Here is a 24865-nt window from a genome sequence, read left to right on the forward strand (position 1 = left end):
CCCCTTTCCCAGACCCAAACTCCAATCCCTTGGTGGACAGGGTTGGAATTCCTTGGTCAAAAACATTGGGGCCAGGGTCACCCGGCTGGCTCAGCCAGGAGAACCTGTGACTCTTGATCTCAAAGTTCTAAGTTCAAGCCTCATGTTGGAGGTAGAGATTACTTAAAAATAAATCTTAAAAAAAAAAAAAAAAAAAGTTGGGGCCAACTTAGGTTAAATGCTCGGTTCATCAGGTTTTTCTTCTGTAGGCCCAAAGCGTCTGGGGTGTCCAGAGCACTCCAGAAGCTTCCAAAGCTATGCAGGGGGCCTCACAGTCCAGGGACAGCCTCCACCACTTGGTGCCATACGCGGGATGGGAAAGGAGCTGGGTCCACCAAGGTCCCATCCTATTCCTCAGGGCCAGGCCGGCCAGGGCAGGGGGAGGGACTATGAGGCAGACTGAATCCCAGCTCCCCCACTCAGCACCTGTGTGACTTCGTTCAAATCCCCCCACCTTTCCGAGCCACAGCAGTTCTCCATAAAATGGGGTATCAGCTGCTGCTTCACACGGTTTTTCACGTGTTCAGTGTTTGATATGAAGTTTTCCTCATGCCCACCGTGTGCCAGGCCCAGTGCAGGCATCAGGGAGCGGACAGGAGCAAGATGATGGCCCTGCCCTCCAGAGCACCCCTCCGCTGGGGAGACAGGCCGTCAGCCAGGGGTCCCGGGCAAGCCCTCCCTGAGGGTTGAGTGCTGTAAATGCCGAGGAGGGGGTCTTGGGCAGAGGGAACGGTGGGCACTGAAGCCCCGCGGTGGGAATGGGCTGAGCCGGTGTGAGCCAGGGCGGCTGGAGAAGAGGGTGGAAAGACAGGCTGGCCCCTGAGAGATACACAGGCCAAACGCACGGCCCTCAGCACAGCGCCTCGGCACTCAGTAACAGTTAGCTCGTGTTATGGCCACAAACAGGGAAGGATGAGAGGCGGTCAGTGCCCTTGGTGACGTAAGAGAAGGCACCACCCAGAACTCTATGGGGCCGGAGCCGAGCAGGTGCGTGCAGGAGGGCTTCATGCAGGAGGAGGGGCCCTGAGTGGGTTCCGGAAGAACTGACAGGGGGAGAGCGAGGGGGTATGGGGACACGGTGCAAACAGGGGTGCACCAGGTATTGCCGGAGAGCGCAGGGCAGACAAGAAAACAATGCTGGGGCCCGGCATCCCTCCCGAGGAAATGCGCCTAATCTGTGACAGGCTGGACAACACACGCTGCTCCTGACAAACGAGTTCATTGTCCCGTTACCCTCACAACACCCTGTGAACGAAGCATTATCATCCCCACTTTACAAACCAGGAAACTGAGGCTCAGAGAGGTACGGGAATTTGCCCAAGGTCACAGAAGCAAGGAAGGGGACTCATCGGGACTGGAGCTCAGGTCTGTGGTCCTTCACCCCCACACCCCTATTCCTAGAGGGAATGTCACGGGCGGGGAAAATGCAATGACAGGTGGAGGGAGGCAGGAGACAAGGACAGGCAAATAAGAGAGGTCACCCCTGAGGCAGTGGCCTCCCTTGTTGGACAAGGAGATGTGGCCACGGTCCCTCCAGAACAGCCCACCCCCCCCCCCCCCCCCCCCCGCCATCCCAAGCTGCATCATCATGCATCATCAGCCATGCCACCTGCTTCTCTTCTTTTTGTCCAAACCTCTACCTAGGCCAGCCCAAGCCACAGAAGGCAACCGTGGCCCTGGAGAAGCCAGTCGTGTGACCCTCAGTCACATGAGGCAAGGCTTAGCTTAGCATGCTAAGCCCTGGTATGGGGCTGGGACACAACACACTTGAAAACCCACAGCCACACCCACAGCAGCCTGGGGGGAGGCCACCGGCTGCACAGTCACCAGGGGGCTGCCGTCAGAAGCCATCATTAGCACGGGCATCTTGCCGACACCACATACATCTGTGCCTGGACCGTGACAGGTCTGTTAGACTCTCGACAGTCTGTGTGGCTGCAGAGGGCACCTGTCTGTATTAGCAGAGAAGCCCAAGCCCAGGCTCTGAAAAACACAATCCACCTTCACATATTACTCTTGAAGGTATGTTCGCTGTACCCTGACTAAGGCCAGGCTTTGGGGCCGGGCGGCCACTGAGACTTCTGCTCTGGGCCTGCTCCTTGCTCACGGGGGGGCCCTGTGCTCAGTTTCGTCATCTGAAATGGAGCGAAAATCAGTATGTGATTTTTAGAACCACTGTGAGGGCCAAAAGAAATACCAGTGGAAAAAGTTCCCAACTCATAGTAAGTGCTCAGGAAATGTTAGGTCAAAATAGAGGAAGCAGGTCGTGGGCACAAAACTACGATCTGGACATAAACGTGAAGTCTAGGACACGGCGAAAGATAGGATCCCTGAAGGCCACCCTCTGGTCCTGGACCCCAGATTTCATGCCCCCCTCCCGGCCGGATCTCTGCATTACAGGGAGGAGTCCAGGGCGAGAGGGGGGTTCTACTGCCGCCCAGCGTACCTTCTTTGTCAGTGCTTTGGGGAGGGTTCCGAAATGGGGCTCAGCTGCTCTGTCCACCGGGTTGTTGATGTCCGAGGGGACAGATTCTGTCCTCCGAAGCCTAGGTTCTATTTAAAAAGAAAAGGGGGAACCATTAATAGAGAACAGACCAGGCTACAGAAGAGATTCCCCCCCAAATCCAGAAAGCGGAAAAGGGCAGAACACTCACGTGGAAGGAAGGATATTCTACAGGCAGGGGCTTCTTTTGTACACTTGTTGTGACACTTCAATCTGGTAAAGAAGGCAGGGTCAGTGCACGGAGGGTCACTCGGGGCTCCCAGGGCATCCACGGGGCCCTGAGCCTTGCCGGGCAGCTCTGTGCAACACCCACTCGTGACTGCCTCGATCGCCACACATTCCATCAGCTCAAAAGTTTGGAACGTCCCACGTGGACAGTGTTAACACGACCACATTCCCACCGTTGTCTGCCTAATCTTCACAGCAGACAGTTTAAATCGCACCCATTTAAACGCTGTGGGTCCCATGTCTCTCCCTCTCCTCTCAAGAAAGGGAAACCCTCCACCCACATTCAGAAAGCTAAAGACAAATCTGAACTTACAAAACAAGAGAGAATCATAAGGAGGAGAATGTCTGCATTACCCAAGGATCCCAGAGATGCAAGGAACGGTCCCTCCCATTGCAGTCCAGCATGGGCCTCATGGTCAGACGGCCAGCATGGGCCAGAGTGCAAAGACCTCGACCCTCAGTTTGGTCTTACCTGCCCTACCACTTCTCGGGGTTCTCAACGACTCAATGGGTTAACAGTTAGGGCCCTACCAACCTCACTCTACAATCGTAGGAGAGCGCGGGGCTGAGAGGGCACTCTGTGCTCTCCGCATGAAAAGCATTACTTAAAAGGGAGCAGGAGGTCCCCAATTTAAAACCAGGAGCCACAGGAGACCTAGGCTGGGGGAAAGCTCTGGCGTCCTCTTGGTGGTCTGGGAGTCATGGGGAAAACACAATTTATCCAACTGACATGCATGAGACCCGTCGCCTCTGGTCTGGCAGGAGCCCAAATGCTTGTACTCCACACACTAGCTCGGAATCTTGGAGCAAGCCTGGTAGACAAAGAGGCCCGGAATCATCTTCCCAGTTGTAAAAATGAGGCCCAGAGAGGGCAAGCATCTTGCCCCAGGTCACAAAGCAATGGAGGGCAGTGATCTGGGAGCAAAGACTCCAGGCCCATCCTCCGTAGGGTGAGGGTAGTTAGACAGCAGAGAACATTCTGCACCCCCCACACTGCTCCCTATCCTTGTCCTTCTGGCCTACCAGAAAGCACAATGGTACGAAACAAGAAAGTGAAATCTGTATGCAATCTCCCTTAACTCTCTTCTGTGAATACCACTAGCCATCTCTGTTTTTTCCTACTGCCTGTCCCCTTCTCCCCATCTTGTGTACTAAGGCTAAGGCTCAATTTTGTGTAAGGCTAAACTTCAGAACTCCTTCGAGTTTCCAGAACGGCCTTCCCATTCCTCGCCGATGTTGTGCAAGGTAAAAAGGCCTGGAATTCTTTCTTCCTGGGTCTACCTGGCAAACTTCTGCTCATCCTTCAAAGCCCACCTCAAATTTGCCCTTCTTCTGGGAACGTCTTGCCTGATGCTTCCTTAATCTCCCTAGAAAAGGGCTGGTTGCACCATGGTGTGCCGAACGGGGTCACAAATAGACGTACGAACTCTCAAAGGAGTCCCCTTGCATTCTGACTTAACCTCAGGCCAACAACCGAGTAGTAGCACCGTTACTAAAGCGTGGGGTTTCCACCCTCTCCCACCGCTCCCACCCTCCGCCCCTCACCTGCAGTGTTTGCATTTCACTCCAAACATCATGCTCTTCTGGCACACGTGGCAGACCTGCGACAGCCAAGACTTGGTGGAGAACCTACAAGCGGTGGACACCGGAAAGTGTTCACGCGGCTGGGAGACCAGAGCCTGGACAGAACGGGGCCCCGGGGGAGACCGGGAGACCGGGTTCCATCCCGGAGCCACCGGAACCCTCTCCCGGGGAGGGCAGGGACGCCCGGGGTCACTGCTCCCCCTGGGCATTCAGATTTCCCAGCCACAAAATCCTCATTGGCCGACTCGTAGTAAAGTGTGCACGCCAAGCGATTCCAAGTCTTAGGAATTTATCCAACAGACACGCCCGCTGGTGTCAAAGGATATGCAGATGAGGTTACTCCCCGCAGCGTATTTGCGGCAGTAAAAGGCTACAAACGGGGGCGCTGTGGGTGGCTCGGTTGGTTGGGTGACTGACTCTTGATTTCAGCTCAGATCATGACCTCAAATTTCGCGGGATCGAGTCCTGCGTCGGGTTCTGCGCTGACAGCGTGGAGCCCGCTTGGGATTCTCTCTCGAGCTCCTCTCTGTCCCTCTCCCACTTGCTCTCTCTCTCAAAATAAATAATAAGCAAACTTTAAAAAAAAAAAAAAAAGGCTATAAACAACCTATGCTGTTTAGTGTATCGGCGACTGACTGTGTACAGGCCGGTCCGATCACACAATGGGACGCCATGAGGCCAGAAAATAAGAAAGCTCTTTTTTGTGCAAATATGGAATGATCTCCAAATTACATTATCAGGGGAAAAAGTACTACATGACCCCATTTATATGAAATTCAAAGACAGGGGCGCCTGAGTGGCTCAGTCGGTTGAGCGTCCGACTTCGGCTCAGGTCATGATCTCACAGTCCATGAGTTCGAGCCCCGCGTCGGGCTCTGGGCTGACAGCTCAGAGCCTGGAGCCTGTTTCGGATTCTGTGTCTCCCTCTCTCTCTGACCCTCCCCTGTTCCTTCTGTCTCTCTCTGTCTCAAAAATAAATAAACGTTAAAAAAATTTAAAAACAAATTCAAATACAGAAAAAGTAACTTATGACGACAAATGAACAGTTGCCTCTGGGTGGTAGTGCTATCAAGGGCCAAAGGTCAATTCTGGGGGGGCTGGAATGCTCTGAATCTTCACCTGTGTGGTACACATGTGTGTGTCCATCTGTAAAAATTTGTGCACTCAGCACTATGGAAATGATGTCTCCGTTAAAAAAAAATTTTTTTTAATATTTATTTTTGAAAGAGAGAGATACAGCATGAACAGGGGAGGGGCAGAGAGAGAGGGAGACACAGAATCCGAAGCAGGCTCCAGGCTCCGAGCCGGCAGCCCAGAGCCCGACGCGGGGCTCGAACTCACAAAACAAGATCATATACTGAACCCAAGTTGGACGTTTAACCGACTGAATCACCCAGGCGCCCCCCTTTTTTAAAAAAAATTTTAACGTTTATTTTTGTGTGAGAGAGAGAGAAAGCATGAATGGGTGGGGCAGAGAGAGAGCGAGACATAGAATCTGAAGATGCCTCCATTTTTGAAAGAAAAAAAAAAGCAAAGGGTAGAACAGTGTCAATAATATACGTAGTATTTGGTGAAAACAGAAAAAGGAGGCCAAAAAATATACATATGTATTTGCTTGTATAAAAATTATCTCCAACTGCCCAGATCTGCCTACAGGGGGACCTAGAAGGCTGGGGACAGCAGGAGAGGACTGTGTGCATAGCCACCCTTCTCTACCTCTTGAATTCTGAATGTATTTCAATCCAAAGTAAATCAAAACTTAAAAAATTTAAAACCCACAAAAGACAGACTGGAAGGAGGGATGGGGGTTGAGCGGGTGGTGTCCTCCGGAGAGAAAGTCTAAGGCAGTCCACAGGGTGGGGAGGCCTAAAAGGGCGGAAAGAGCTCATTTTTTTTTTTTTTTTTTTTGGAGGATTTTTCAAAGCGTAGAGTATCATAGGAGCAACAGAACAAACAGCAACGGTATTTGGGGAAGGGTTTGTAATACATCCATAAAACATGAGCTCACTCAATTCTTACAACTACCCCTGGGGAGTTAGGCAGGTCTGAGATTCTCAGTACACAGGCAAGGGAACCAGAGAGGTCAGGGGACTTTCCCGAGGCCACACACCGGGAAGCTACGCGGCAGGGTCTGGACCCCAGGGGCCTCAACATCGAGTGTGAGGGCTCCTCTGAGAGACCACTAGGGCAGAGCAGGAGAGAAAGAGCATGGGCTTTGGGGTCAGGCTGCACTGGAGAATCCTACCACCTATGGGCTGTGGGATGCCTCAGGGCCTCTGCAAATGCGGCCAACATGCGCACCTCGCAGGGACCTGGGGAGATCACATATGCGAATGCATAGTGCCCAGAGGGTTACAGTCTCCACCCAGACAAGATGGGTGCTTTCAGGGACTAGAACAAAGGCACCCATGTGCTTGAAGGGCCTTTTTTTTTTTTTTTTTTAGTTTTTTTTAAATTTATTTTGAGAGAGACAGAATCCCAAGCGGGCTCCATCTGCACTGCCAGCATAGAGCCCAACATGGGGCTTGAACTCACGAACTGTGAGACCATGGCCTGAGCTGAAATCAAGAGTCAGATGCTTAACGGACTGAGCCACCCAGGTGCCCCCCTACCCCATGAAGTGCCTTTTAGGGAGCCTTGATCCTGCCTCCCTGGGATCCACATACTCTCTCTGGGCTTTAATCTCCTCTCATGCCAAAAGCAGGGATTAGGGAGCAGCTCAGTGGTATCTGAGATGACCTCCACCAGGGAAATCATGAAAACAGGGCAAAATAGTGGTGAGGTCCGGGCCCGAGAAGAGACAAGTGCTAGGAAGGGGTAAGGGGTGTGGGGTGTGGGGTAAAAGCCTTCCCAGACCAGGGAAGAGCCACAGACAGCTTCCCCCTCCCCCCACAGGATTAGACCAAAACACTTTAGATCTTCTTAGAGAGGCCTGGAACATTGGTTTAAAAAAACCCAGAAGGTGGGGCAGTGACGTCACCAGGGTGGGGCAGCCTGGCAATATGAGACAAGGGGACTGCTGCTGCCCTAGCTGGAGGGCAGCTTCTGCTGCCCCAGGTGGAAGGAAGCGGCAGCCCGGGAAACACTCAGGGGCGAGCTGACACAGCCCACATCCTCTGTGAAGGCAGGTGCACCCAAGACAAAAGAAACAGCTGATCCCGGCGTGCCCCAGATCCTGGCCGACACGGGCCCCTCTCGGGCTAAGGCCTGTGCTTGTCCACCAAGTGCTCCCCAGTGCCGGACACGTGAAACCCAGGTGCACATCACCCCACTGTATCCTCATCACAGGACAGGGAGGAAGTCTTGTTTGCGGGGGCGGGGGGAAACTGAGGCTCAGAGAGATTACTGGCGTGCAACCCACGGAGGCAGAATGGGTAGGGTTCTTGTCCTGTGCTGAGCGGCTCTCTCACATCCTGGGAGCCTTGGGTACAGATGAGGGAGGCCCTGGGACCTGCACTCGAAGGGCTTGTCCCGACTGTCAGCGAGGCCCTCTCGTCGGTGGTACTCTAGCGTCTGGGGATCAGCCCTGACGAGTCTCCGGGTGTCTGGGTGCCATCCAGGGGACACGATCCCTATCTTACTGGCAGCACGACCTCAGGCAAATTGCTCAGGCCCTCGGAGCCACAGCCGGGTCTCCACCTCTGGGCAAGAGTTCCAGGCTGGCCTCCCAGGCTGGACGGTGGAAATGAGAGGCTCTGCTAAGTTGCAAAGCTCTCAACAAGCGTGCCCTGCTGTGCTCACGGCAGGCTTTCGCAAGGGACGGCCAGAGCGCAGGCATCCCGAGGCACCGTTCTGCTGGTTGTCCGGGCTGGGGAGACGCCGTGCACACCTACTGTTGGTGCCACACACTAGCTCCACGAGTGTTGAGGCCAAGCCTTCCGGCCAGGCCACGTCACGGGCCCATCTCAGCCTATGCCAGCTCACACCAGCACCAGCGTGACTAGGAGTTGTGAGAAATCCAGACTGCTAAGCAGAGAACTTTAGGGATGGGGCCTGGGGTTTGGAGCTTCAAAGCTCCACGGGCTCTGATGCATGGCCAGGTGTGGGCCCGATGCGATCCGGTGCTGGACCCGCAGGAAGCTCTCGGCTCCTCCTCCGGGAGACTGTGAGCCTGTTTCTCCTGGGACCTGTGTTCTCCCTCAGCAGGGTGAGGAAGAGACACATGGAGGGGCCGGGGAGGACCCACAAGTCTATATGACCGCTGGTAACAGGCAGGGCTTCCAGGTGGGTGCAGGGCTATGTTCACAGAGGTGATGGACAGACCAGAGGCAAAGAGTCCCCGAGAAACAGGGATCAGGACAGACCGCCCCCCCCCCCCCGCAATGAGGAGCAACCCTTAGTGGGGGCACTGGTACATGCAGTTCTCAGCCCAGCTGTGCCCCATCCCTGTTCCAGACTGGCTGGACCTACCTGTGAGTCACCGACAGCCCGATGTCCCTTCGTACCATCTGTGGGGATCCGTATGGGAGATCTGCAGGGAAAGAGGCCAGGTCGAGCAGGCTGAGGAAGCTTGTGCCTGGGACCTTCTAGATCAGAGATCACAGGCCGGGTGGGTGCGGGGACTCACTGAATAGTAGATAAATGTTTCCCTGAACGTTCAAAACAAGGACAGGCCAGGTAGACCAGGGCAGCATGGTTACCCTCATGCCCGGCCTTCTTCTCCTACGAACATTGCTGCCTGACCCCCACAGATGGTTCAGAAACCACCGCCGTGTGGCTTCTGGCTGCAGTGGAAGGCAGGCTTGAAGGGAGGGCTGCAGGCAGAGCAAAGCTGAGGACAGAAGTCTCCGCCTACACCCCATCCAACAAGAATCTACAGGTCACTGGCTTGCAAGGGCTTACTTCTGGTCACTTCCTACTTAGTGGGTAGGAGCTGTGCGGCCCTTGGCAGAGGATTTGAGACTGGTTAGCTATACAGCACATCTGGTACCCTTCCAGCCAGAAGCACCTGGAGACTTCTGCTCTGAGGACCACCAGTGCCTGATCTTGGCGGGTAGAGCAAGGACGACGTGGAGTTTTACCATGCTCCCAGGTGGCCCAGCCCCACCAGCCGCTGGGGAAGTCTCAGGCAACGAGCCCTGAGATGAGCATTCTGTCTGCCTTCCCACGGGGCACCCTGGGCTCTCCCTGTCCTAATCCTGGGCTTCCCCATCAGAATAGCATCCTCCCAGTGTTTACAGCATTACAGGTTGGGCATCAAGCAGCAGCAGGAAGCAACCACTCCATCCACAGGCAGCCCATGTGTCCCACTGCCCTCCTGCCCCTCCTCCACCTGTGCACCCCCTCTCCTCCCCTCCCCCACCCCCTCTCCTCCCCTCCCCTCCACCCTCCCGCTTCTGCCGCCCTCCACCTGTGCACCCCCTCCCCTACCTGTGCACCCCCTCCCCTCCCCCACCCCCTCCTGCTTCTGTCCCCCCTCCACCTGTGCACCCCCCTCCTGCCCCTCCTCCACCTGTGCACCCCTTCCCCTCCCCCCTCCCGCTTCTGCCCCTCCTAAGCGCTGCCTATCTCCTCCTGGGGGTGGTTCTCAGAGACCATGGATGGGCTTCAGGGGTTCTGGGAATCCTCTGGGCTGGTAAGCAGAACTTTGTGGGCTTTTCCCTGGAAAGAAGGTCTAAACTTTTATCCAGTTATCAACAGGAACCATACCCCAGAAAGGTCAGGAACATGGCGCTTGAGGGATCTCTAGCTGTCTCCTGTCCTTAGAGTCAGCAACATCCCTGCACCCCCTGTCCCCATGTGCTGGCCCGGCACACACCTCCTCCTCCCACACCAAGGGGAGTTTGATCAGGACCAAAAAGCCCTTTCCTGCTCCCTGATGATTCAGGAACCCACCATCACACCCCTCAGGGCTCTCTCTGGCACACCTGCCCTGGGGCTGACTTGTCCCAACTCCCTTCTGGGACCCCCTTCACTGTGAGCAGCCAAGGCCATCAAAGCATATAGGTCTAACAGGGGTTAGGCCGCCAACCTAAGAGAAACAGACTATGGAAAAATGAGATTTCAACCATGTATCTCTGAACACAACCCATGACCGACTTGTAATGAGCTGCGGTCGTAGGTTAGGAGGGAGGGGAGACAGCACACGAGCTAGGCATCGACCGCCCCTGATCCAGACAAAATACTTACCCTGAACACCCTGCTCTGCCTCTGGCAAGCTGGGCAGGCAGTCTCCCTGCCGCGGTCCCTGCACTACAACAGCAGCCAGGAGGATGACAGGACCAGGCTGCCCTAGGGATGCAGGGGCTGGATTCTCCTCCATGGTTCCGGGAGGGGCCCTGAAGTCTGCACCTGTGCCCTGGGGAAGGGGCCTCACTCCTTGCTCACCCCATGCCTCCCTGGTGGTCCCGCGGCCAGCTTCATCTTGGTGTAGCTGTGGCCTGCTACCCCTGCCTCATCGCTAAGGCCCTGCTGACAGCTTCATCACTCTGCTTCGCCAGGACGAAAGTAAGCTGCTATTTTGCTCAGGCAAGACCCAGACGTCTCTGCATTTCCACTGCGCCAAGTAAAAGACTCCGGAGGCATGGCTGGTGCCCTCTGCTCTCAGGAGAGAAGCCCTACAGCACAGCCATGTGCAAGGACCTGCTCCCACCCTGCAGGTGGAGGGGCAGGAAAAACGATCTGGGGCTGCCCGGGCTTCTTCCTCCCCTCCCAAAGGGGCATTTCTATCCGCACCCCCCAATCTCTCGGGGCTGCATTCAGAGCCAAGCCACATTATTGCCCCTGGGGTTATTCCTCTCCCAAAGTGGGGGGGTCCCCTGACATCAGCTGGGTTCTGAGGACGGCTAACATCCACTTGCTACCAGACAGATGGAGTGTCCTTCTGGGCTACCAAAGCGGCTCAGCAGACAAGGCTCCCTGCCAGAGGTCACCTGTGGGGATGGCAGGGTGCAGATGGGGCCTGAGGAGGAAGTGCCCACAGCCCATGGCAACGTCAAGGTCCCTGCTTCGCAGAGAGCAGCTCCTGGCTGGGCTGAGACCACCTTGCGACATCCTAAGGCCACCTGTCCTAGAACTATTTCCTGGGGTGGTTCCCAGCACCTCTGCTTCTGGGTGGTGGAAAGGCTGACTGGACTGAGAGAGGGTCAAAGAAATCCACCCCTGACGGGGACAGCAGCACAAACACGACTCCCGGGTGGCAGAGGGGACGAAAATGAATCACTCTTACCAAACCTGCAGGAGACAAAAAAGAGAAAAAGTGGGATGATGTCACCGTGCTGGCTCAGTGTGTTCCCCAGAACGTCACTCACCAGGAGGGAGCGGGCAACGTCCTCAGGTAAGGACATTGAGCCCCTGGGGCATGGGGCCAGACTATGGGCACGGTTCCTCGATGGGAAGGGCTAGAAGTGCCCTCCCTGGGCCCCCCTGTGGGCACAGAAGTTACTCCTGGGCTCCCACGCTGCACGCTCTTGTCTATCAGCTTATCTACGCCTCGCCAGCCCCACAGCACCGTATGGTGTGCTCCGTTTCACAACTGAGGAAACAGGCTCACGGTCTCTGAGATCACCTCCCGCAAGCGGGGACACCCCGGGTGTCCAGAGCCCTGCAGGGAGGGGTGCTCAGGGTCAAGGCAGGAGAAGGAGAAGTGGCTGGAGTAGGAGGGCGAGGAGAACAGAAAGGGGTCCCCAAGGAGGGCCAGGTGGAACGTGTCCTGAGCAAGCTCGTCCCGGGGGCTGCCGCTGGCCCAGCGACAAAGAAAGCTGGGGAAGACGCAGGCCACCCGGGCCGCCCTCTGGGCTTCGCTGAGTGTCCACAGTGCTAGTTCTAGTGGCCCTGTGTGGACTCGACTCAGAATCCCAGGGTGACGCCCAGCTCACTGGCTATGGGATGTGAGTGGCGCCATCTGCCTGAGGCTCCGTTCTGTGCCCAGAGCCCTCCGGATGCTCCTCTCGGGGGAAAATGAGACACAGATGCACTGGGTTTACCCACCGAGATGCCCTCTGATGACCCACTTCCGTGTGTCCGCATGGTAATCATACTGGGCTCTTTGGGAGAAGAGGATGCAGAAGGGGCGGAAGGCTGCAGTCCCTTCTGGGGAGGGGGCAGGGGACCAGGCCCCAGCAGGATGGGCTGACCGGGGGTGTCTGGGTGGGTCACAGCATGCATTCTTCTCCTTGGGTGACATACTCAAAACCATCAGAGATGTCCGGGGCCCATCCCATAAGGGACCCAAGACAGCCTTCACTGGACAGGGGGAGCCGGCCCACCCAAGACCAGAAAAGGAGAGCACATGTCAGGAAAAAAAGCCTGGACTCAGAGGTACGGGAAGGTAGGAGGCACCCAGAGAAAGCTCCCTCCTTCCCCTCTGCCCCGCCCACAAGGGTACACTGACAAGGGCAATTTTTGTAATAGCCAAACTGACAATGACCTGAAGGTCGTCCTTCAGGGGGGAAGAGTTAAACTATACAATGAAATGATACGAAAAAGTTAAAAAGATGAGGTAGCTTGAGTAACTATAGGTATACACAAAAGCGATAACCTGGTTAGCTCTGAAAGGGGAATGGGGGTGGCCAAGGAAAAATGGTGGGGTAACTTCACACTGTCTACCCTACAGTGACAAACAACATGTGCTACAAAGTGTCTGCATCTTGGACCACGTGACACTTGTACCTATTTAAGTATATAAATTAAGAAATTTTTTTACAGAAAGAGTAAAGTACTTTAAGATGTGGGAACATGACATTCTCAGAGATAATAAGTTAAAAAAAAAACTAGGTTATAGAACAGAGCACATAGTATTTGATAATCATCAGAGATTTCAGCCAGATATTCTAGTTCTCTCCATCTGGGCACATGGGAGAATTGACATTGCTTGGTTGCTTTGTTTGAGTAGGGTCACAAATGGTGAGTGGAACTTGTAGGAAAAGAGCATTTAACTGTTAGTGTTTAACGTGTAAAATTCTTTCTTCCTCTGCCCTAGTGGAACGTTCCTGACAATGACCCAGAAAGTGGCTCTTCTGTCAGCCTGGGATCTAGAATGAGGCCAACCCATGATGGACAGGTAGCATAAGCAAGAAAGAAATCTTTGTTGTTTTAAGATGTACAGAGCTAGGGGCTATTTGTTACTGCAGCATAACCCGGTCTATCCTGACTGATACATGGCACCGTGTGTGTGTGTGTGTGTGTGTGTGTGTGTGTGTGTGTGTCCATCCATATCCAGATGGAACCTAGCAGGATTCAGTCCCCACTGTTAACGTAGCCCGGAGAGTGGACTTTGCACGCTTCCATGTTGACTTTATTTGTCCTTTTAAAATAAAGCCTGTGTTACCTTTGTAACAAGAAAGCCGTAGGCAGAACTGGCAAACTGAGCCCCAGCCTGGCAGGAACACTCACCTCATCGGGGAGACCTCGTCAATGCGGTTCCCCAGCTGAGACTCATGGGACTTGCTCCGGGTGAGCGTGGGGAAGCTGGGCAGCAGCTGAAAGACCTTGCGGCTGGGTGGGGGCGGCGTCCGCGGTGGCTTCAGCTTGGTGTGCCTTCGCAGCTGGGGCGTGGTCGGCGGGGTGATGAAGCTGTGCAGGGCGCGGGGGGTCAGCCGGCCGCTGGCGTGCAGGGGGATACAGGTGTCCGCGAGGCCCTCGCAGGGGCCTGGGGTCGGGGAGTCTGAGGTGGGCAGAGCCGACACGGAGACGGAGCGTGGGCCCTGGGCACCGCTGCCCATTCTGCCCAGCTGGGTGCTCCCTGGGGGCCAGGGCGGGCCGGCTGGCGGGAGGGTGTCCGCGGAAGGCCCCGAGCCACTTTCCCGCCGGGCGTCCAATGAACTCCAGCCTGAGTCATCTTTGTGCTCCCCTCCTGTGGGCCAAGAAGTCGAGTCACAGATGACTGGAGCTAGAGAGATTTACAGGTGAGGTGGCCGGGGCCCAGAGAGAGTAACACCTTGTCCAATGCTGCACAGTTCCTTGCCAGAAGGCTTCAGCTACCAGCCTTCGTAAAGGCCTTCTCATGCACACGTGTCATTGCCCGTGTTATCTGTGACTCAAGGGCACCAGCACAGATGTCACTGTCCCCATTTTATAGAGGGGAAATGAGGCCCAGAGAGAGAATGGCTTGTCCAGGGTTCTTGCTGGCCAGTCTGTGGGGAGTAAGCCAGGACACCCAACCCAAAAATGGGTGACCTCAGAGAGGGAAGTGGTAACTGATCTTTAAGAGTCAGGAAGGGGAAGCTGGGATGTGGGAAAGGGATAACTCCATGTCAAGTAAATTCAGGGGCGCCTGGGTGGCTTAGTTGATTAAGCGTCCAATTTCGGCTCAGGTCATGATGTCACAGTCCGTGAGTTCGAGCCCTGAGTTGGGCCCTGTGCTGACAGCTCAGAACCCGGAGTCTGGTTCACATTCTGTGTCTCCCTCTCTCTCTGCCCCTCCATAGCTCACACTCTGTCTCTCTCTCAAAAATAAAATACTAAACATCAAAAAATTTTTTAAAGAAAAAAAAATTCCAACATCAGGAAAGGGGTGTCCCAACCTTCAATAGTAATCTTCCCTGGGAATTTGCTGGGAAAGAGATCCAATGAGGAAAGGGTCAATAGCCACTTCTTTCTGAGAGGCTGTCCTTTTGGCCGCCCACACAGTTGGCCCCGGAGACCTTGGGGCTCTGTGCAGTTCCAGCTCAATGGCACAGTCTGTCTGTTCGTTCAAGCACATGCTGGACGTCAAGGCATGAAAAAGACATTCACTGTGCTTGAAGGGTCCAAAGAGGGGGACAGCAGTGTGCTGAGACAGAGCTGTCTGGGCACTGAGGGAATATGAGGAGGAGAACCCTAAACAGCCCGGAGGGCTTCCCAGAGGAGGAGGAGGAGCCTGGGCTGAGCCAGCTAGAGAAGAAGGTGAAGCAGTTGTACTGGGCAGAGGGAACAGCACGTGCAAAGGCAGGGAACACACGGCACCTTCTGGGAACTACAGAGTTCCCTGTGCCTTGAGAGGTCAGGACAAGCCAGGGAGAAGCAAGAGATGAGGTCGGAGGGTCAGTCCCCCCCGGGGCCAGCTCAGGAGGGGTCTCGGAGGGCTCGCTAAGGACTCTAAGTTTGTGCTTACAGGGGATGAGGAGACTCCAGAGGGTTGGGGGCAGAGAGAAAGGAGCCCATAATCAGACACCCTGCTGCGGGGAAGGAAAAGACACCTGCCTCCATGAGTGGAAAGTACAGGAAGGCAGATTTTGACTCCAGACAAAATGAACTTCCACACTGGAGTTATTCTACTTTGTGCTTTGTACCCTGACTCAGGCAGGGCCACGTGAGGCTGCGGAGATTCAGAGAGGCCACACGCACTGCCGAGGTCAGGCAGCCCTCGGTCCCGACCGCAGCACTAGGCCTCCTCCCACGAGGCCGTCCATTCTGAATAACCTACAAATCCGGCCCAGTCTTGCGAGGTAAAGAGCTCTCGGTCATCAGAGGTGCCCAAGCCCACGCGGCCATTTATCTGGCACGGTGGAGAGAAGCGACCTTCGAGACTCTCAGGGTTTCTTGTACATTCCCTCCGTCTTCAAGGACCCTTCCTCCTACCTCACTACATGGTGACTTTCTCTTCATGAATCAACTCGGCAGAGTGAGATACTCGGCCTGTGTGCTCCTTGTGTTTGCTCCCGGAGAACCGTAGTCAGGACTTACACTGTAACTTACACAGTGGCCTATGGGAGGCGCTGGCATGCCTGTCACTGAAGGGATGAAAAAATGGCCAAGTCCGCCACCCAAGGAAACAAGCCCCAAATTCTTCAGCTTGCCATTTTTTAAATAATTTTTTTTTTAACTTTTTAACTTATTTTTTAAGAGAGAGCGGGAGCGGGGTAGGGGCAGAGAGAGGGAGACAGAGGATCCGAAGTGGGCCCTGCACAGACTGGCTGAGAACAGCAAGCCTGATGCGGGGCTGGAACTCAGAGACCGCAAGATCATGACCGGAGCCAAAGTCTGATGTTCAACTGACTGAGCCACCCAGACATCACCGCCCTTTTTCTTTTTTTTAATGTGAAAGAGAGAGGGGGTGGGGGGAGAGGAACAGAGGAAAAGAAAGAGAGAATCTTAAGCAGGCTGCATGCTCGGCATGGAGCCCGACATGGGGCTTGATCCCATGACCCTGGGATCATGACCTGAGCCGCAAGTAGGAGTTGGATGCTCAACTGACTAAGCCATCCAGGTGGTCCTAATTTACCCATTTTTAATCACCGCTGCTTTGGACCAGCTCAGGGATGGCAAATGGGTCTTGATATGCATGCCAACGCCAGTTAACCAGCAGCGGCTCTTGAGAAGGACTCTCTGGCACAGAGAACCACCCTTCACTCACCTTTCTTAAGACCAGTGACCACAAGGCAAGTGGCTTCAACATTTTCTAGGACTCCTCAAGCCTAATACTGAAAAGAACACTAATATATGCCAGGCTCTGGTCTAAGCACTCGACCTTAACTCAGTTCCTCCTCACAACGCTATGAGAGAATGTTGTTATTACCTCCATTGTACAGATGAGGAAACTGAGGCACGGTGGGGTTAAGAAACAGACCAAGGTCCCACGGATTCTAAGAGTGCTGAGCCCAGGCAGGCAGAATCCACAGTCCACCTTTATGGCAGCTAGACTGCTCTAGATGCAATCAAGACTGATCGCATGATCTGAGACACTGGGCAATCGTGGTATCCACCTAGGCCCCAGAAGATTCCCTGGAGGTTTGGCCACCACTGGGCAGACCCACCGGGGTGAGGTGTGGCCAGGACCCTCTTGGGGACGTAGGGGTACCACAGCTGAAACCAGATGAGAAGGACACGGAAAAGACCCCCTCCTCCCCATAGGCCTCCTCCAGGGCATGGTAGAAAAAGCACCCTCTGAGGAAGAAACCCGAGTTCGAAGCCCAGCCCTGCCGCGTGCCAGCTGTGGGACCCTGGACAATTCACCCAATGCTTCCGAGGGTCTAGCTACAATAGGCACTTACCACCACCGCTGAGAAGGGTGTCTCCACACACACGTCAAGTGCCTGACTTAATAAATTTAGTGCCTGATGAGTCAGTGGTCTCCCTATCTTGGCACCCAGGACGGGCAGACAGGAACCTTCCTAATACAAATGGGTCACCATCCCTCAACGGCCGGCGCCTCCACAGTTCTTTACCATTTGGGCACAGGGAGGGAAGGCTGACGAGTCACCCCACGGTCCCAGCTTAGGTACCAAGTTGTTCTACATTTCCGCAACGCGGAAACAACCCTGCTGCCAACAAAGACTGAGGCTGGAATTCTGGCTCTGCCACCGACTGCTGTGTGTCCGTGGCTAAGCCTTTGCCTTCTCTGGGCTCAGTCCCCTCTGTGAGTGGGGACGCGAACGCAGGCTACGTCTCTCTCACGTTTATTCTTTGGCACGTGCTGGGAGGCCTGGTACGTGGAGGTCTTCTGAACCGAGCGAAGCTCTCCACGCTAGGCTCTGTGTCAGAGGAGGACTCGGTATAATGGGGCCGAGACAGAAATCAAGCCCAATCCCCTCTGGGGGGAAAAGAAAAATCAAGCAGAATATAAACTTCAGTACCTTCCTTGAGCCTCAGGGAGCCAGAAATAAGACAGGTGGCTCCGACAATTAGAAACGGGGCTAATTCCATTCATTAGGCTCACTTTAAAGCCTTACTGGTGTGGTAGTGAGCATGTTAAGTCACAGTGTTTGAAGTTGTTTCCAAGGCAAGATTTAGAAAGCCCGCAAATAACTCTCAAGGAACTCATCGTAATACCAGGATTACCCACTTTGCCTGGAGTGGCCACGTCTACACTCACAGCTGAAACACCATAGTTTCTCTCATCTGAGCACACAGCCCCGCAGCCAATGGGGGCAGGAGAAGGCAGGGGGCAGGCTGGGGGTGAGCTCGGGGTGCCGAGGGGGCTGGAATGCAGGGAGCCACTGGGGGTTCCGAGCCCAACAGACGTGCTCAGAAGAGGGAAAATCGCACAGGGCTCACCCAGTGGACCAGTGTGGGGTCTCTAACGATGTGCAAAAGCTTCCCTGGGTTCATACTAGGCTGAGCAGGAGGGATGCAAACCCTCTATCTCAGGTCAGGCCAAGCACACACTCTCTGTCTGGCCTTTCCAAGTTGCCTCAGAAACCCTGGGCCACGCTTGCCCCACCCCCATCACTGGCCTCAGCAAAGGCAGGGGCCCCAGGGAACCAGGACAGGCCTGGGGAGGGAAGGCTGGCGTTCAAGCCCAGGCAGAGGGACAGGGAGCCGACGGGGCTGGCCTTAGCACCGGGGAGGCCGGTCCTACCTACCCAGACCTGTCACTTTCCGCAGGCAGGCGAGGGCGTACTGCAGGCGGCCACACTCCTCGGCGTTGGCCCCGTAGCGCCGCAGCGTCTCCTTCACCTTGACCTCGTTCATGTCCAGCAGGGCATCCAGTGTGAGCTCGTTGAGGATCTCCTGAGAAAGCACAGAAAAGACCGGCAGAGAGCCGGTGAGCAGTCAGGCCAGCCCTGGAGCCCTCTTCATCCTCCCCGTGGCCAGGGCTGGGCTCCCCTGCTGAGTGGCAGGGGCCAGGTGCTGGCGGGTCCGCCTCCCAGAAGCCTCCACTTGTCAGAGGACACGGGCAGCCAGCTCTTACCCCCACCCCCAGGGCTACCAGAGACAGCAGCTGAGGTAGACCAAAAGCTTCAGGGCCAGGGTGGGGGAAGGAAGAAAAAAACCCAGAAAAGTTACGATGAGGGCATGGTGCCCGCCTGTTTCTTTTTATTTCTCTGCACAGAAGAATGATGAATCATGACAACTTTTTAGAATGATAAGAACTTCAGATAAAGAAGGCCCTTTACAATTCTGCTAATCTGAATTAGACAAGACAGATTTCAAATGAAATTGGCTTAACAAGAGAAGGATGAAAAAGAATTAACCCTCACCAAGCACTGTGTAGGCACTTACTACCCTTGCCTTATTTCTCAGTCAAAACCTTTCAAGGGTTCAAGGTGGCAGAGAGGAAGGGACAGGCCCAAGTGTGAAAAGGGCTCCATGCAGACTTTGACGATGGACGGCCAGGTGACAAGGGACGCAGGGGGCCTCTGGGACAGAGAGTAGCCCCTGGCCGACCAGCAAGGAAAAGGGAGCCTCAGACCTATAGCTGTAAGGAACTGGCTTCTGCCAGTAACCTGAATGCACGTGGACGTGGCTTCTTACTGAAGCTTCCAGGTAAGAGGCCAGCCTTGCTAACACCTTGACTTTCTCGGCCCGGTGACCCCAAGCAGGAAAGCTAGCTGAGCCCGCCTGAACACAGCCATCCAGTCTTCCTCCTACACAACTGTGAGCTAATAAATTGGGGATGCTTGTGGTTATTTGCTCTGCGGCAACAGAAAACTAATACAGAGAGTGAATATTTGAATCAAGGCCTGACTTCAAAGCTTGTGCTCTTTCTCCTCATCAAGGAGGAAGGAACCCCCTCCGGCACTGATTGCTTTGAGCCAGATGTGATACCAAGCCTGGAGCAGACACACAGAAGGATGGGACAGATCTCTGGCCTCAAATGGCTCGCAGGTGACCGACATAAAAACAAGTCACTACAATGGCCTAGCATAGAGAAAGCTCAAAGAGCTACCGAACGGGGTGGGGGGAAGGGAGCTCGCAGCTCTTCCCCTTTCCCTTCCCCTTCTTCTTTGGCCCCTTTCTACAGTTTCCAGATTTTCTATGTATCAGGGAAGGCCAGACATCCCACATCAAATGATTCATATAAAACCCGCAGCTCTTGAGAACCTAAGATGATTATCACTGATTTTGGCAAGCTGTGTAATTTTCTTTTAAAAGAGTAATGGTTATTGGGGCACCTGGGTGGCTCAATTGGTTAAGTGTCCAACTCTTGATTTCGGCTCAGGTCTCATGGCTCATGAACTGTGAGATCAAACCCCAGGTCAGGCTCTGTGCTGACAGCACAGAGCCTGCTTGGGATTCTCGCTCTCTCTAAATAAATAAATAAACTTAAATAAACTTAAATAAGTAAATAAATAAATAAGTAAATAAATAAATAAAAGAGTAAGGTTATTGTCAATTCATGCTGCTGTAAATCTTAGACTTAGGTGTCAAAACTGAATCTGATGGGGGCGCCTGGGTGGCTCAGTCGGGTGAGTGACCGACTTCGGCTCAGGTCATGATCTCACGGTTTGTGAGTTCGAACCCCGTGTCGGGCTCTGTGCTGACAGCTCAGAGCCTGGAGCCTGCTTCTGATTCTGTCTCCCTCTCTCTCTGCCCCTCCCCCACTCATACTCTGTCTGTGTCTCAGAAATAAACATTAAAAAAAATTTTTTTTTAAAAACGGACTCTGACGAAGGTACAGTCTGTGAGTCGTTACAGCAATGGTTTGGGGGCTTTGTAATGCTGGTGGTGGGGGCCACAGCTGAGGCCTGGGGTCTGGCCATATCCTCCCCATCCCCACCGTTGTGTCTTGTCTGCATATTCTTCAATCTCCACGGTTGTAGACAAGACTTTGACAGCTGTTTAGAATGATTCACATCAAAATTTAGAAAAACAGACATACACGAAAAAGCACCAAACCGCTCGTCATCGGCTGGGCAAACCCTTGCTTGTCAGAAATCCTTCCAGATGATAAAACTAGAGCCTCACAGGAAACTGCTGATAAGAACAGCACAGACAGCAGGCTGGGGAGATAAAGGGCCCCCAGAGAAGCAGCTTTTGTTCAATCGTGTCTCCCTCCTCCGGCCTCAGGGACACTCTTCAACAAAATGCAGTTTTGACCTCTTTTCCCCTCATTTTACCGCGAAAAGCAATTTGGCAATATTGTCAAGAACGAATCAAAGTGACGTGGACATTTACACAACCGCACAAAACAACGCAAGGTCTTTCCCTGGAGCGTCCTCAGTTCTCACGAAACGTGCATCTTCCCAAGGCTGTGATGACTCAGCAGTTCTCAAGTGGGATTCCTAAACAAGCCTAGAAGCCCAATCCCAGACCTAACTGTCCCGCAAATGAGGATTTCCTTCATTTCTTTCTTTCTTTCTACTCCTCTCCTCCCCCCACACACCAAGTTTCCAGCTCCCAAACACAGTAAGTGCATTTATTATTACGGACCATCTACCAGTACGATGCGCCCAGTGCTTTGTGTAGGATCTCCAGTCTGGACAAATCAGCGAGGGTCATGCTGTCAAGTGCACCTTCCCTGAGCCTCAGAGACCATTAATGAGTGGCCGGCCAGAACTGAAACCTAGATGGCTGGATCCCAGGGCTCCCTCAACTCTTCCCTGCTGTCATTCCTGAACCTGGCAAAGCCTTGGGATGCCACGACTACCTCGACGGGGTGGGGGTGGGGGGGGGGGGATTAATAATTTTTTTCAAAGTAAATTAAAGGAATTAATTTCTACCTGTTTTCTGAAAAGCAAACTACACGGTGAAATGGAAACTCTTTGTTTTCTATCAAGTGAAGTAACCCCCTAGAAAAGAGAAAAGAATATGTTCAAATCCATTCCCTTAAGAAAAAAAAAAAAATGGGTGGGGGTACTGGGATAGAAGGGTCCGTCCAGGATCGCACTTAAATTGGAGCTGCCCCTGCCTCTCCCAGTGATGAGGGGGCATAAGGCAGGCTGAGGGCCAGATACAAGCTAGCACAGACCCCCTCCAAGGTGGGATATGTGAGATACTCCTCAGGTACTGCTGGCTGCCCAAGGGCGAATGAAAGGAGACAAACGGTTAACTGATAGAGACTACAGTCATGTGGGCCAGGAGTCTCCATCAGTGTGCAAATATCTTAGTAAATTACAAGAAAAAGGCGACCTTATCAGTAGCCTTATCTCCAGAAACCCGTAGACTCAGTTTCCTGGAGCCCCAACATCCCCCTTCCATAGTGATGCGGGGAACACAGGCGAAAAGGAAATGGCAGGTAAAATTAAATTTCCTAACCTGCCGCCCATTGACAAACACTTGAGGCAAATACAGGGTAGAACATTTCTCCAGGAACACCCTGACCGTCCTAACGTTAATGTCTTACTACAGGGAAAACAACCTTAGCTAGACAACAGCAAGGCCTCAGGCATCTTAGGAGTCCTTTTTAGTGTACCCAAGTCCCTCTGGAGATCTCCCTTTTGATGTTACTTTCCCCAACTTCATACTATATAAGGAGCCACTCTTTACAACCCCAGCGCAGCTCCTTCCTGCCCACGGGTCCTGTCCCCGTGCTTTATTTAATAAAATCACCTTTTTGCACCAAAGAGGTCTTCAAAAAATTCTTTCTTGGCCGTTGGCTCCGGACCCCACGAACCCCTCACCACCCCAAAACTTCATCACCAGGACAAGCATGGCTTTCCAGAGGTGTGAACTATGTACGTCCTTCTGCGAAATGAGAATGCCAGCATGCATCAGCGTCATTTCTGACCGCTCCTTCCATTCCCCCTAATGATGAGGGAGCGTGGGGCAAGCTGAGGGCAAAATACAGGCTGGCGTGCACGCACACACGCACACACACTCCAGGTGGAATGTTCCTTGGACACTCCTGGCTACCCAAGAACAAAGCAAAGGGGTTTCAGTGCTTGCCACGGTAATGTGGGCAACTAAGGCAAATGAAAATTAAATTCCCCTACTGCCTACAGCCCACTGACAAGTCCTTGAAAATGGTAACCACCCTCTAGGAGCTCAGCTGCCTCGATGATGACACTTTGCTGGGGGCCAAAGGGAAATTGAGTTTAACATTATCCCAACTTCGAGGATCTTGTAAGTCTGCTTCCTTTATCTCAACTGCCCCAAGATCTATGCTGGCAATCATGCTCCCAGCTTACTGGCCCCAATATCCATCTGAAGGATCTCATGACTGAGGCTTTATTAAACTGTGATAAATGGTGTTTCCCTAGCAACAGCTAGCCCCTCAGGGTCCTAGAAACCTTGCTTCCAAAATTCCTTGGAGACTTACTCTATCCCCGACCCCTTCCCAACCTGAAGGTATATAATGAGGACCCCAGCGCAACTCTTTTTGCCCATGGGTCCCGTCCCCGTGCTTTAATAAAGTCAGCTTTTTGCACCAAGACATCTTCAAGAATTCTTTCTTGGCCATCGGCTCCGGACCACCCCATCATCACCCCAAAACTTCACCTAACCCCTCCTCCCTGCAGGGCTGGATCACTGGAGAGAGGGACCACCCGGCTCTACCTAAAAGCTGCCGTTAACGAAGCGAGCCACCAGTCAGCAAATCACCTGGCAGAGTAAGGGTCTCAAATACACAAGCCTCAGGGCCAGGCCTTGGGAAGAAATGAGACCAGTGGGGCTGTGGCCCTTTTGATCTATCTTTTTTTTTTTTTTTAATTTTTTTTTCAACGTTTTTTATTTATTTTTGGGACAGAGAGAGACAGACAGAGCATGAACGGGGGAGGGGCAGAGAGAGGGAGACACAGAATCGGAAACAGGCTCCAGGCTCTGAGCCATCAGCCCAGAGCCCGATGCGGGGCTCGAACTCACGGACCGCGAGATCGTGACCTGGCTGAAGTCGGACGCTTAACCGACTGCGCCACCCAGGCGCCCCCCTTTTGATCTATCTTTTAACGGGGACAGAAGTAGTAGAAACACTTCTCTCCTTTACTGGACAACAAGAAATCCAACAGCAGCAAGGTCCAAGCTAACTGGAAACCTACCCTCTGCTTTCACTCAGTGCAGGGGTGTGAGGGGAGGCTAGGGGAGGGTTGCCAGATCTTATTCTGAAGAAATCTGGAGTTTTTTCTTTTTTTATTTAAAAAAAAAATTTTTTTTTTAACATGTATTTATTTTTGAGAAACAGAGACAGAATGTGAGTTGGGGAGGGACAGAGAGAGAGGGAGACACAGAATCCAAAGCAGGCTCCAGGCTCTGAGCTGTCAGCACAGAGTGCGATGCGGGGCTCAAACCCACAAACCATGAGATCATGACCTGAGCCGAAGTCAAATGCTCAACCGACTGAGTCACCCAGGCGCCCCTAGAGTTTTACTTTATTTTTACGTGGTGGCAATTTTTACGTAATACAAGCCTGTGCAGACCAAACAATCACATCCAGGAGTTACACATGCCTCCAGACCCCAGCAAGGAGGCCCTGTGCAAAGAACCTGATGCCTCCCAAAGTTCTGATCAGCAAGTTCTAAAGCTTTATTTCTGTAGGCAAATGAGGAGGGAGGGAGGCAGCCCAGCAGCAAATGCCCTTAGCTACGTAGCCCCGGGGTGGGGGGGGGGGGGGAGGGCAGGCCTTCTTTGTGAGGCATCCACCCCAGCTCTGGGACCCCACCACGAAAACAAAGTATCCCGGTCTTTCAACACCTACAAATGATTTCAGACCTGAAGTTCATTCAGTCAAGATGGGAAAGTGCACGAAGCAAGCGGGCCGGAACCAGGGGAACCAGTTATACAAAGAGAACGCATCCGCCCAGCTCTCAGCTGGACTTCCAGTTAGACAAGTCAGGCCAGGGGAGCCTAGGTGCAGGCCCTGGGAGTGGCCCTAAGCAACTGGCACCCCCAAACCTCACCCACGGGTGTGATGTGCCCACCCACAGTGACAGGCACAGCCAAGTGTGTTAGGAAGTTATTCCGGAACGTGTACAACTTCTCTGGATTATCTCTACA

At 53.6% G+C, this 24865-nt stretch overlaps 1 protein-coding gene across 4 annotated transcripts in view; it reads right to left on the reverse strand.

The window, feature by feature from the left end:
- KSR1 (kinase suppressor of ras 1) overlaps positions 1 to 24865 on the reverse strand; it is a 163067-nt gene that overhangs the window by 29278 nt on the left and 108924 nt on the right. For all 4 annotated transcript variants that reach the window (XM_042966936.1, XM_042966933.1, XM_042966934.1 and 1 more), the window contains exons 3-9: positions 18577 to 18724; positions 13688 to 14147; positions 11523 to 11527; positions 8765 to 8825; positions 4316 to 4399; positions 2694 to 2755; positions 2486 to 2592 (exon numbers count right to left, since the gene is read on the reverse strand). In XM_042966936.1, coding sequence (XP_042822870.1) covers positions 2486 to 2592; positions 2694 to 2755; positions 4316 to 4399; positions 8765 to 8825; positions 11523 to 11527; positions 13688 to 14147; positions 18577 to 18724 — 927 coding nt within the window. The remainder of the gene's footprint in view (positions 1 to 2485; positions 2593 to 2693; positions 2756 to 4315; positions 4400 to 8764; positions 8826 to 11522; positions 11528 to 13687; positions 14148 to 18576; positions 18725 to 24865) is intronic.

This window comes from Panthera tigris, chromosome E1 (genome assembly GCF_018350195.1).
Source record: "Panthera tigris isolate Pti1 chromosome E1, P.tigris_Pti1_mat1.1, whole genome shotgun sequence".
NCBI classification, from domain to species: Eukaryota; Metazoa; Chordata; class Mammalia; order Carnivora; family Felidae; genus Panthera; species Panthera tigris.